General features: G+C 44.7%; 1 protein-coding gene across 13 annotated transcripts in view; it reads right to left on the bottom strand.

Annotated features, from left to right (window-relative positions):
* Window positions 1-7,376: 7,376 nt before the first annotated feature.
* Window positions 7,377-14,230, bottom strand: part of ZNF217 (zinc finger protein 217) — a 43,265-nt gene continuing 36,411 nt past the window's right edge. For 9 of the 13 annotated variants that reach the window (XM_005569374.4, XM_005569371.4, XM_074005574.1 and 6 more), the window contains one exon: window positions 7,377-9,565. In XM_005569374.4, the coding sequence (XP_005569431.3) occupies window positions 9,417-9,565 (149 nt within the window). In that variant the 3' untranslated portion in view covers window positions 7,377-9,416. Of the gene's footprint in view, window positions 9,566-11,979; window positions 12,113-14,230 lie in introns of all 13 variants that reach the window. The other 4 variants (XM_074005575.1, XM_065523323.2, XM_074005579.1 and 1 more) reach the window with 1 other exon arrangement.

Genomic DNA, 14,230 nt, shown 5'->3' on the forward strand with positions numbered 1-14,230 from the left:
AGGAGGCTGAGGTGGGAGGATCACTTGAACTGAGGAGGCAAAGACTGCAATCAGCCGAGATCACACCACTGCGCTCCAGCCTGGGTGACAAAGTGAATTCTGTCTCAAAAAAAAAACCATTAGCCAGGTATGGTGGCATATACCTGTAGTTCCAGCTACTGGAGAGGCAGAGGTGCGAGAATCCCTTAAACCCAGGTCAAGCCATGATCGTACCACTGTACTCCAGTCTGGGAGACAGAGTGAGACTCTGCCTCAAAACAAACAAACAAACAAAAAGTTATTGTTATTTTTTCCATTGAGATGGTCTTGCTCTGCTGCCCAGACTGCATGGAGTGCAGTGGTACAATCATAGCTCACTGCAGCCTCCACCTCCTGGGCTCAAGTGATCCTCCCACCTCAGCCTCCTGAGTAGCTGGAACTACAGGTTTGCACCACCAGGCCCAGATAATTTTGTTATTTTATTTTATGTGCAGACAGAGGTCTCACTCTGTTGCCCAGGCTGGTCTTGAGCTCCTGGCCTCAAGCAATCCTCTCATCTCAGCCTTCCAAAGTGCTGGGACTACAGGCATGCACCACCATGGCCGGCTAATTTTTGTATTTGTTGTACAGATAAGGTCTCTCCATGTTCCCCAGGCTGGTCTAAAACTCCTGGGCTCAAGCGATTCACCCTCCTCGGCCTGCCAAAGTGCTGGGATTACTGGGATTACAGGTGAGTACCCCACACCTGGCTAATTTTTGGATTTTCAGTAGAGACGGGGTTTCACCATGTTGGCCAGGCTGGTCTCCCGACCTCAGATGATCTGCCCACCTCGGCCTCCCAAAAAGCTGGAATTACAGGAGTGAGCCACCGAGCCCAGCCAGATTTTCTTTATATTAACATGTAGTGGGATTATTGCTGTTCTTGAATTTGTAAATTATTTAATTGTTTTCCTTATCTAATAAGGTAAATATCAATAGCTATAACCTATATAAATAAAAACTTTTGAGGATCCTGAAAGCTTTTTAAGAGTGTAAGGGATTCTGAAACCAAAAATTTGGAGAATGGTCATTTTATGTTAACTTTTCCTACAATGAATGTTAATGGATTGGCATGAACCAAAGAATGTCTTTTCTGTGACTGATGAATGTCTCAGTTTCTCAAATGCACATAATGCCCTTTCCCCAAGGATCTGTAATCTTTGATGATCTGATTATGATACTCTGCCCTCCAGCCTCCTGTACTTCCTCCACCATCACTCACTCCCATCAAAAACAAAAACAAAAACCATTCAAATACTTCAGCTCTCTTGATCCCATCCACCTTTTATTCTTCTAAAATACTCGCCACACCCAACCATCATTCTTTCTCTAAAACTCCTTTGAGGGCCAGGTGCAGTGGCTCACGTCTGTAATCCCCGTACTTTGGGAGGCCGAGGTGGGTGGATCACCTGAGGACCAGAGTTCCAGACCGGCCTAGCCAATATGGAGAAACCCCGTCTCTACTAAAAATACAAAATTAGCCAGGCGTGGTGGCACACGCCTGTAATCCCAGCTACTAGGGAGGCTGAGGCAGGAGAATCACTTGAACCCTTTTTTTTTAAGAAGGAGTTGCTCTGTCGCCCAGGCTGGAGTGCAATGGCACGATCTCACTACAACCTCCGCCTCCTGGGTTCAAACAATTCTCCCGCCTCAGCCTCCTGAGTAGCTGGGATTACAGGCGTCCGCCACCACGCCCAGCTAATTTTTTGTATTTTTAGTAGAGACAGGGTTTCACCATGTTCGCCAGGCTAGTCTTGATCTCCTGACCTCAACTGATCCGCCCACCTCAGCCTCCCAAAGTGCTGGAATTACAGGCGTGAGCCACCACACCCCACCAATTTTGAATTTAAGTTATAGGAGAAACTGTGTAGAAAAAAATGGCTTGAATGCACAAAAGCAATATCCATGATTTTTCTGGTTTCTGTTTATCTCCAGTAATTAAGTACTAAGGAATTAGGATATTTAGCTCCACTCTGGCCCTCCAGAGTATTTCCCTACAGTATCCAGAGTAATCCTAAAACAGAAATCTGATCCCACCATCTGCCCAGATGCATCCAAAGGCTGCCACTGTACTTAAACCAACCCCCCAGAAACAAAACAAAAAGCCCAAATCCCTACCGAGATTTAATGTGGCATTCTCCAAATTTCTCCAAACTTATCCAGGTCAGTCCTTCAGCAGGGACATTTTGCTCACCCAAGGACATTGGGTTGCCTGATGACATTTTTAGTTGTCACCACTGGGGAGGGGCTGCTACTGGCATCTACTGGGTAGAGGCCAGAGATGCGGCTAAACATCCTGTGGTGTCCAGGACAGCTCCCTGCACCCAACACAAAGAATTATCTGGTCCCAAAATGTTAATAATACCAAGGTTAAGACCTCTGCTCTGTAGCCACGCTGGTCTCCATTCAGGTCTTCAAATCCATGCAGCTCTTTCTGACCTGAGTCAAGCCCTGTGCTTTCTTTTTTTTTTTTTTGGAGGCGGAGTCTCGCTCTGTCGCCCAGGCTGGAGTGCAGTGGCGCGATCTCGGCTCACTGCAAGCTCCGCCTCCCGGGTTCCCGCCATTCTCCTGCCTCAGCCTCCCGAGTAGCTGGGACTACAGGCGCCGCCACCACGCCCGGCTAATTTTTTTGTATTTTTAGTGGAGACGGGGTTTCATTGTGTTAGCCAGGATGGTCTCGATCTCCTGACCTCGTGATCCGCCCGTCTCGGCCTCCCAAAGTGCTGGGATTACAGGCTTGAGCCGCCGCGCCCGGCCGCCCTGTGCTTTCTTAAAGGGTGCCCTAGGCTGGGCGCAGTGGCTCGCACCTGTAATCTCAGCACTTTGGGAGGCCAAGGCAGAAGGATCACTTGAGCCCAGGAGGTCGAGGCTGCAGTGAGCCATGACCTCCCCAGCCTAGGTGACAGAATGAGACACTGTCTCAAAAATAAAAAAAAGGACAATTGCTTGAACCCGCGAAGTGGAGGCTGCAGTGAGCCGAGATAGCAACACTGTACTCCAGCCTGGGCAACAGAGTGAGACACCGTCTCAAAAACAAACAACAACAACAACAAAAACAAATAATGAATGGAAAAACAAACAAAAAGATTTTTTTTTTTTTTTTTTTTGAGACGGAGTCTCGCTCTGTCGCCCAGGCTGGAGTGCAGTGGCGCGATCTCGGCTGACTGCAAGCTCCGCCTCCCGGGTTCACGCCATTCTCCTGCCTCAGCCTCCAGCGTAGCTGGGACTAAAAATTTTTTTGTATTTTTAGTAGAGACGGGGTTTCACTGTAGTCTCGATCTCCTGACCTCGTGATCGTCCCGCCTCAGGGTCCCAAAGTGCTGGGATTACAGGCGTGAGTCACCGCGCCCGGCCAAGATCCTTTACTAAGGCATTAATTACATGGCCACCTCCTTTCATCCTCTAGGACCTGTTAGGACCTGTCCTGACCACCCAGCTCTCATGGGTTCTCCTAATTATTCTTAGTCTCCTGCTGATTTCCCTCCCCAGCCACTACAGCAGGGCCGTAACTGGTCTGTTGAACTCCCCTCCCCTCCCCACCCCTCCCACTTTTCTTTTCTTTTGAGAGTCTTGCTGTGTCACCCAGGCTGGAGTGCAGTGGCACTCTGCAACCTCCTCCCACCAGGTTCAAGCAATTCTTGTGTCTCAGCCTCCCAAGTAGCTGGGATTACAGGTGCCCACCACAACACCCGACTAATTTTTGTAGTTTTAGTAGAGACAGGGTTTTGCCATGTTGGCCAGGCTGGTGTGGAACTCCTGACCTCAAGTGATCCACCCGCCTGGGTCTCCCAAAGTGCTGGGATTACAGGCATGAGCCACCGCACCCAGCCATGATGACCTGTTTTCAATATATCTTCCACCCCCAGCAACCCCACAAAGACAGCCCCAGAAGGGTAGGAAACGCTACCTGGTTCATGAGACACATGTCCCTGGCACCCAACCAGTACTAGCCTCGAGTGCCTGGTACTTAGTGAAAGCTCAATAAGGATGTACTGAGAAATAAAAGCAGGTGGAGAAAAGACCACCAACTTCAACCTCTCCAAAGTAGTTTCCTTCGAGTCATTTGATGTTCAGCAGAAAACCGTGTTCTTTTTTAAACCAGAATTTTTTCAGCATTTGACTTTTCCTGTGTGTGTGTGTGTCTGTGTGTGTGTGTGTCTGTGTGTGTGTCTGTGTGTCTGTGTGTGTGTCTGTATGTGTATGTGTGTGTGTGTGTCTGTGTGTGTGTGTGAGTGGTGTGTGTGTGTGTGGTGTGTGTATGGTGTGTGTGTGTGTGTGTGTGTGTGCGCTGTTTCATTCTCCAGGAAAACAATGAAACAGTGCTAAAATCAGCCTGTGCTAGTGTGGACTGTAAACTGTTTTTTATATAAGAAAGGGAGATAGAAATAGACCTGCAAATATGCCTGTATTTTCAAAAAGAAATAATGGAAAGATAAATCAAAAACTAATTTTTAGGCTAGGCGCAGTGGCTCACGCCTGTAATCCTAGCACTTTGGGAGGCTGAGGCAGGTGGATCACCTAAGCTCAGGAGTTCAAGACCAGCCTGACCGATATGGTGAAACCTTGTCTCTACTAAAAACACAAAACTTAGCCGGGCTTGGTGGCATGTGCCTACAATCCCAGCTACTCGGGAGGCTGAGGCGGGAGAATTGCTTGAGCCCGGGAAGGGGAAGTTGCAGTAAGCCGAGATCGTGCTACTGCACTCCAGCCTGGGCTACAGAGCAAGACTCGTTCTCAGAAAAAAAAAAAAAAAAAAGATAATTTTAAAAAATGATTACTTTAGGCTGGGTGCGGTAGCTCACGCCTGTAATCCCAGCACTTTGGGAGGCCGAGGGATCATGAGGTCAAGAGACGGAGACCATCCTATCGAACACAGTGAAACCCCGTCTCTACTAAAAATACAAAAAATTAGCTGGGCGTGGTGGCGGGCGCCTGTAGTCCCAGCTACTCGGAGGCTGAGGCAGGAGAATGGCGCGAACCCGGGAGGCGGAGCTTGCAGTGAGCCGAGATCGCGCCACTGCACTCCAGCCTGGGCGGCAGAGCGAGACTCCGTCTCAAAAAAAAAAAAAAAAAAAAAAAGGTTGCAAAAGAACAGGGTGAAAGGATGAAAAGCTAGATCTCTCTGAATATACCTGGTTTTCTAATTTTGACTTTGAAACTATGTAAATGTTTTGCATAACAAAACATGAAAAAGAGCACAGCAGTGTCTAAAGATGGAAAATGATGATTCTGCGTGTGAAGGGGTTGGCATAGCCACACACAGTTTCAACAGGCTCGGTGATGCCCACTCGGTATTCCTTGAGTGGAATCTGCCCAGTAGAGACCAGTGTCCACTGGAGGGCTTGACTGCTGGGCCCCACTTGCCGAGTTCCTGATGGAGCATGTCTAGGGCAAACCTAGTAATTTGCATTTCCAACAATTTCTCAATGATTTTGCCAGTCAGGGACAACTTGAAAACTATAGGCAAACAGAACTATAAAAAGAAATCTGAGGCTGGGTACGGTGGCTCACGCCTGTAATTTCAGCACTTTGGGAGGCCAAGGCAGGTGGATCACAAGTTCAAGAGATCGAGACGATCCTGGCTAACACGGTGAAACCCCATCTCTACTAAAAATACAAAAAATTATCCAGGTGTGGTGGCGGGCACCTGTAGTTCCAGTTACTCAGGAGGCTGAAGCAGGAGAATGGTGTGAACCCGGGAGGTGGAGCTTGTCACTGCACTCCAGCCTGGGAGACAGTGAGACTGTCTCAAAAAAAAATCTGAAAAGTTCACTGGGCAGTGATATGAGTAATAACATTGACATTGTTATATACAGGTTAAAGCCAGGTAACCCAGCTTTTCAGAAAATCAAAAAACAAAGAAAACTCTAAAACAAAATGGCAGTATAATTCACGGAGGTTTCCTTTTTGATCATATTTCTTTTCCCTACATTAAAAAGGCCAGGAGCACAACCACCCAGGTAGCACTAAGCACCCCTTGCACCCAAATCACCCCGATTACCGCTTCCCATAAAAAGAATCCGGGATCCTCGGATAAACGACAGTTCCCAGGTGTGGGTCAGTACAGGTGGGATTTGGAACATCTTGGGTTTTGTTTTGGGGGTTTTTCTTGTCTGTTTTTAGAGACCAAGTCTCGCTCTGTCGCTCAGGCTGGAGTGCAGTGGGTGCAGTCTCGGCTCACTGCAACCTCTGCCTCCTGGGTTCAAGCAACTGTCCTGTCTCAGCCTCCCTAGTAGCTGGGATTACAGGCGCCAGCCACCACACCCGGTTAATTTTTGTATTTTAGTAGAGATGGGGTTTCACCATGTTGGCCAGGCTGGTCTGAAACACATGACCTCAGGTGATCGGCCCACCTCAGCCTCCCAAAGAGCTGGGATTACAGATAACAAAAAGTTAAGCAGCCTTCAGGCTGTTGTCCTGCAAACATTGGGCCAAATTAAAACTCCCACTGATCAAAAATGAGACTCGAGGCATCAAAATGATGACCACATGCTCTCAACGTATCAAGTGTATAAAGACTTGTGAGCTTGGGCAAGCGCGGTGGCTCACGCCTGTAATTCCAGCGCTTTGGGAGGCTGAAGTGGGCAGACCACTTGAGGTCAGGAGTTCAAGGCCAGCCTGACCAACATGGCAAAACCCGTCTCTACTAAAAATACAAAAATTAGCGGGCTGTGGTGGCACATGGCTGTAATCCCAGCTACTCTGGAAGCTGAGGCAGAATCTCTTTAATCCAGGAGGCAGAGGTGGCAGCAAGGTGAGATCGTGCCAGTGCACTCCAGCCTGGGCAACAAAGACCCTATCTCCAAAAAAAAAAGTGTGTTTATTTTTGAGACGGAGTCTCGCTCTTGTCGCCCAGACTGGAGTGCACTGGCGCAATTTCAGCTCACTGCAACCTCTGCCTCCCAGGTTCAAGCAATTTCTCATGCTTTAGCCTCTTAACTAGGACCACAGGTGTTTACCACCACACCCAGCTAATTTTTGTATTTTTAGTAGAGATGAGGTTTCACCATGTTGGCCAGGCTGGTCTCAAACTCTTGGTTTCAAGCGATCCACCTGCCTTGGCCTTCCGAAGTGCTGGGATTACAGGCTAAGTCACATGCTGCCTTAAGATTGTGTTTATAAGCCAGGCATGATGGCTTGATACTCGGGAGGCTGAGAGCTGCAGGATCAGTTGAGCCCAGGGGTTCAAGGCTACAGTGAGCCGTGATTGCACCACTGCACTCCAGCCTGGGTGAAAGAGTGAGAGCACATCTCAAAAAAAAAAAAAAAGAAAGAAAGAAAAAAGAAAGAAAGAAGACTAAAAAGTTAAATAAAATAAAATGAGAAACCAGAAACACAATAAACACTAAAACTCAAGGTTGCAAAACACCAAATCTATATTTACACTTCCACATATAATAACATAACTTTAAGCTGAAATATATCATAAATAAAACAAGTAATGTCTACTGTTTGACAACTTAAGTATCAACAATTAAAATAAATCAAACTGGAATGAAATAAATACATAAACAAAATCCAACGAATTGTACCTCTATTATATGTACTGTTGTCTCAAAGAAAAAAAAAACATATAAAACCAGTAGTATACCAATAGTTAATACTGATGGACACAAAAACATATTTTGAAGTACAAAGGGCTGTAGGAAAATAATTGGTATTTTCATACATTCAGAAATGTGGTTAAAAAGAGAAATCTGAAAGCCCAAAAAATTCCAGCATAACACAAATTGACTTGTTTTCAAATAGATTTGGTGATTCTTTTTTTTAAATACAGGTTTAAATTCCAGCCCTCTATTATCACATACCCCCTTTTAAGATTTATGGTTCTAGTTCAAGCTCTCTGTAACACTCATTGGATTAGGCAAAGATTGAGTCAATCATCTTGCAAATGTGTTAATCTTCAAAAATAGGCTATAAAAGTGCAAAACTATGAAAACAAAAATCTAGATTATGTACATATGGCTCAGCTTGTGAACAGGAAAAAAGGTCAATAGTGTACACTTTCCTGATACAAAGCACTTCATTGCAATGCCAGCAGACTGATCTCAAATTACTTCTCCCTTGTAACACAGGAGCTAAGACTTCTATCAAGGAGGACATCTTACGTTGCATAATTTAAAAAGAAAAAAAATCTTCTAGGACTTTACCCTTGCTCTATGGAGAACAGCGAGGCCAGAAAAATGAACAGTGCAAATTTATTTTTGAAAAAGTTTCTTAATAAAATATTTTGTGGTCACTACGCCCATGTACTAATAATAAACTCAGCCATGGACAGCACATTAAAGAACAAAAGTTTAAAATATCTAGGAAGCCAGCTGGTGGCCATCTTCTCTAAAACCCAAATTGCATGTGCACTGAGAAAAATGCTACTGCTTCACAACAACCAAAAATGGGAAGATAACTGAGGTCTAGAAACAGATTTCCTCTTTCTAGACTCCCAGGAGGCTCGGCCAGCAGTTCCTTATTCAGAATCAATGTGTCTATAATCAACTCTAGTATGTCCACAGTTCACCCAAATGCCAGATACATTAAGACTACCAAATACAAACCTAAAATGTTTCCCCAAAAATTTCCCTTAAAACTGTTCCCCAATATCTGCAATTCACAGGTATAATTTACCATTTTTGTTTTTATATACTAATTTAGGCCCCCCCCAATGAATCTTCCAACAAAAGTGATTAATTTGATAGAAACAAATATAAATAACTGCACATACAGTTTCTTATGTTTACACAATGTGTGGCTGTTCTACAGGAAACGCTTCTCTGTAGACACACACTCTTAAAAACCCTACGAGCCATCCCAAGCCCCTCAGTCAAGGATTCTGGAGGTTCCAGGACAATCGGAGAGGCGAGGAAGGAGGCATCTTCCCCAGCTGAGATGCTGAAAGTTGCAATAAAATGCTGCCAACTTCCAAATGGCTGACTCAATATCTGCAGCACGTATCACATAGAGGGTCAATACTTCCATTAACAATTTTAAGACAACAATAGATTTCGGAGGATTCAACATAATACAAAATCATTGGCAGTTTAAAAAAAAAAAAAACATACATTTTAAATGAAAGAGCACAATAGCAGAAACTGCTCCAAGTGATGAGCTGTATTAGAGAAAAGGAATACACACAGTATTTGAACAAGCAGGTTTACAACTTAAGATATTTACAGATTTTTACCTGAGGTGCAAGCATTATATACTTTTCCCCCATCCCACCCCACCCCACCCAAATGATTTCTTTTCAGCAGCGCTCAAGTATGCAAAAATTCCACTTATTTGGTCGATTCTAAAAAAAATATTGAGGGACAAAATAGAGATTTCCAGTCCCCATGTATGTAGGTTCCAACTGTTCCAACTAGTTTTTATTGCTATTTGGTACAAAAGTTAACAGAACAACTTTACAAAACTGTAGTGTTCCTTGCAGATTCCTTATATGTTTTATGTACAGTACAATCACAGCTTATTTCAGTAGCTTTCACCATTCGCTTCTCAAAGGATGAAGTAAAATTTAATTTCATGGAGAGTAAGCACTGACATCCACCAAGACCTAAGGAAAAAAAATTTTTTTAATGATTAAGATCAAAAATGAACACAGTTTAGAAAATTATTTCTTTAAAAAAGTATAATAAATAGAAACAAATTGGCATAGAAATGCAATGGGTTCTGTTTTTGAGATGGAGTCTCGCTCTGTCGCCCAGGCTGGAGTGCAGCGGCACAATCTTGGCTCACTGCAACCTCCACCTCCCAGGTTCAAGCAATTCTCCTGCCTCAGCCTCCAAAGCAGCTGGGACTACAGGCATGCACCACCACACCCAGCTAATTTTTTTGTATTTTTAGTACAGACGGGTTTCACCATGTTGGCCAGGCTGGTCTTGAACTCCTGACTTCAAGTGATCCGCCCACCTCGGCCTCCCAAAGTGCTGGGATTACAGGCATGAACCACTGCGCCCGACCCCTGGGTTCTATTTAAGTTCAACTTTTGCCATGAAAGTATCAGGAGAATAACTAATTAAATGATGCTGCAAACTTTGGAGCTACTTTTAGTAATTTAACTGAGATGACTTAACCAAGAATCAGAATTGAGTAAAAGGCAATTGCCATGCACAAGAAAATCCCAGCTACTCAGGAGGCTGCGGTGGGAGGACTGCTTGAGCCCAGGAGTTTGAGGCTGCAGTGAGCCAAGATCGCACCACCGCACTCCAGACCCTGTCTCAAACAAACAAAACCAGTATGTGAGCTGGTCCTTAGGATCAGAAAGAAGAGGTTGAAAAGCAAAGACAGTGCAGGCAGGCAGTTCTCCAGATGAAGGAAACACAAGCAGAGAATCTCAGAGTCCTAGAGAGACACCAGCTCCAGATAAAGAAGCATGGCCGTTTGCTACTACTTATCAGTTGTAATGGATGTTGCAAGTAACCTGCTACTAAAATCTGCTCCTTATAATTCATAAGTTATTTTTATGTTTTAATATACAGTGGACTGAATCTTAATCCTGTGATGACAAAGCTTTACTCCCTCGTGTTCTTCAGCTATTATCCTAAGTAGGAGAAAAGGCTGCAGAACTGTATAAGGCTCATGTTGCCCAGAGAGAACATCATCTCGGTTCCCATGTGAGTCCCAGTGAAAATGACAGAAATTCCATCCTGGACCACGAGCATCCTTTCATCTTTGTATCCTAGCAGCCAGCAGGCACTCAGTCAAGAGGCTGCTCAATGAATATACAGTGATGGTTTTACGGGACAAGAGTTATCTGAGAAACAACTAAATCTGCCCGTGAGCCCCAAGCTGTCCATTTAATCTTATTGTTGAATGAGTCATAGTATAACCTGTACACAGACATCACACCTTCTGCCCAAGCTAATTAACTAAATATAAACTAACAAAACAACACATGTAATTCTGATACTACTACTTGAGCCTTATGGGACGGGAGTGCACTACCATCAGACTGTTAACATGTGAACCGCATGCTCACATATACTTGCTCCTGTCCCAGTTCTCCTCCAACAGATAAGGACTTGCCAAGTCTTTGAACAAGCTCTTAACCTAGAACATTGGGCACAGAACCTGGATCTTTGCAGACCTAAGACAAAAACCAGGCTCCTGCCTCTCACAGGCAAGAGGGAGGCTTTGAGCAAACTGCATAATCCACGCTTTGGTCTCATCTGAAAAGCATGCACGATACCTCCTAATGCTAGGTCACCAACTTTTTCTGTAAAGGGCCAGATGGTAAATAGTTTCAGCTTTGCAGGCCACATGGTCTGTCACAGCTGCCTGACTGCTGCTGCAGCAAGGAGGTAGCTACAGACCGTATGTTAACAGATGGGCATGGTCATGTTCCAATAAAACTTTATTGATGACGATGGGTGAAAAGCTAGTTTGCTCATCCCTTACCTAAGCCCTCTGCTGCAACAGAATTAAATGAAATCTTGATTATAAAACACTTCATTCAATGCCTAGCACAAAGTAAATGCTCAGTAAATTCCAGTCACCATGACTGTTTTTCCCATTATTTTCACTAATATCCAAAGATCCTGAGGACTCTAATTTTAAACACCTAAAAAAATTCAAAATCAAACTTAAAAACAATTTTTTTACATTATATTAGACAAGTTAACTTTATTTCCAATCAAGTAAACTCAATCCCCACCCCCCTCTTTTTTTTAAGACGGAGTCTTGCTCTGTCACCCAGGATAGACCGCAGTGGCACAATCTGCAATCTGCAACCTCCGCCTCCTGGGTTGTTCGAGTGATTCTCCTGCCTCAGCTTTCTGAGTAGCTGGGACCACAGGCACCCGCCACCACACCCGGCTAAATTTGTGTATTTTTAGTACAGACAGGGGTTTCAGCATGTTGGCCAAGCTGGTCTCAAATGCTTGACCTCAGGTGATCTGCCTGCCCTGACCTCCCAAATGGCCACCGCGCTCAGCCAATTCAGTGTTTTTAATTGAAACGTATGCTCACCTTTTTTCCCCCAAATTAGTGAATCAAGTTTTTTTGTCATTTGGTCGATAATGTGCATTCCCAATAAAATTCTCATAGTTTCTCTTTTGTACCATGCTGTTAGATAAGTGTTGATATGACACAGGCCTTTTTCCTGATTGGGAAAAAAAAAAAACTATTTAGAGTTAAGGTCAAACAATTAGGTAAGATGCGTATAGGTTGTTAGAAGTCAATTTTCAAAATTCCTGACGCTGATAATGTAATCACAACACATAAGTCACATAGTGGCATGCGCGTTTTCAGTTACAGCTGAATTGTGTTTATGACACTTGTTAGCACAAATGTGGTTGATGTCACTAAAACTAAAATTGTCTGTCACTAGAAAGAATTAAAAAGCCAGAAAAAAATTATATCACAAAATACTTGAAACCTATATGCATCATGAACCAAACTATGTAAGTGTTGCTTTTTTTTTTTTTTTTTTAATCATTTAAAAGGGGATTTGTCAGCCTGGGCAACATGGTGAGACCTCTTTTTTACTAAAAATAAAAAAGTAGCTCGGTATGGTGGCATGCACCTTTAGTCCCAGCTACTCAGGAGGCTGAGACGGAAGGACGGAAGGATTGCTCGAGCCCCGGAGGTCAAGGCTGCAGGGAGCTATGATTGCACCACTGCACTCCAACCTGGGCAACAGAGTGTGACCCTGTCTCAAAGAGGGGGCGGGGGGAGGAAAAAAAGGAGGATCTGACTTGCAACACACAGAGCCTTTTCCCCCTTTAGGACAAAGTTTTGATTCCCGTCCATTTTAAGCACCATGGGGGGGAAAATGAACCTTTTTAACCAAAAGGCAGTAAAAATTACTATTTCATCACAATTTTTATAAAATCTACTGAAGTGTGTGAAAGCAATTGTTTTTTAATTTGCTATCTCTACCGAACCAATCAGCATCAAGCAAATCTTGATAGAGTGTTGTCACCACACAGAAGCCTCAGTTTGAAACTAACACGAACTGAAATGTGTAAAACCAACTGTCTCCTTGGGGAGCACAAACCAGTAGAGCCTCTATCTGATAAAGGAAGGCACTGTGGTTTGATCAAGTTTGCCAAGGGGAAGATGTCCCTGGGACACTGAGCTCCTTTTTTACACATACAGGTATGTGCCAGACACCTGCACGAAGTGACACCACCACGACACGTTTCCATGGGGAAAACCCCAGTCATCTACGAGGTCAACAATTTACCTACAGGGGAAATAAGGCTGGTTTTAAATTCATACAGTTGTCTCTAAGTATCCGAAGGGCACTGGCTCCAGGACCACCGCCCCCCCCCACCGCCCCTGCCCCACCGCCAACAGATACCAAAATCTGTGGATGCTCACTCAGGTCCCGAATATAAAAGTGTCATATTTGCAGTATTCATAGTATTTATAGTACAATTTTTTTTTTTTTTTTGAGATGCAGCCTCGCTCTGTCCCCCAGGCTGGAGTGCAATGGCACAATCTCAGCTCACCGCAACCTCCGCCTCCTGGGTTTCAAGTGATTCTCCTGCCTCAGCCTCCCGAGTAGCTGGGATTCCAGGTATGTGCCACCACACCCATCTAATTTTGTATTTTTAGCAGAGATGAGGTCTCTCCATGTTGGTCAGGCTGGTTCCCAAAGTCCTGGGATTACAGGTGTGAGCCACCACGCCCAGCCTTGTAGTACTATTAATTTGTAGTATTCGTAGTGTAACCTATGCACATCCTCGCATGTACCTTTTTTTTTTTTTTTTTTTTTGAGACAGAGTCTCGCTCTTTAGCCCACGCTGAAGTGCAGTGGCACAATCTACACTTACTCACTGCAACCTCTGCATCCCTGGTTCCAAGCAACTCTCATGCCTAAGCCTCCCAAACAGCTCAGATTACAGGTGCCCACCACCACACCCAGCCAATTTTTGTATTTTTAGTAGAGACGGGTTTTCGCCAATGTTGGCCAGGCTGGTCTCAGATTCCTGGCCTCAACAGAGCTGCCCACCTCAGCCTCCCAAAGTGCTGGGATTACAGATGTGAGCCACCACATCCAGCCCCTCCCATATACTTTAAATCATCTCTACATTGCCGGGCATGGTGGCTCATACCTGTAATCCCAGCACTTTGTGAAGGTGAGACGGGTGCATCACCTAAGGTCGGAAGTTCGAGACCAGCCTAACCAACATGGCGAAATGCCGTCTCTACTAAAAATACAAAACTTAGTCTGGCGTGGTGGCGGGTGCCTGTATCCAAACTACTTGAGAGG

The sequence above is a fragment of the Macaca fascicularis genome, chromosome 10, assembly GCF_037993035.2.
Source record: "Macaca fascicularis isolate 582-1 chromosome 10, T2T-MFA8v1.1".
In the NCBI taxonomy this organism is placed as follows: Eukaryota; Metazoa; Chordata; class Mammalia; order Primates; family Cercopithecidae; genus Macaca; species Macaca fascicularis.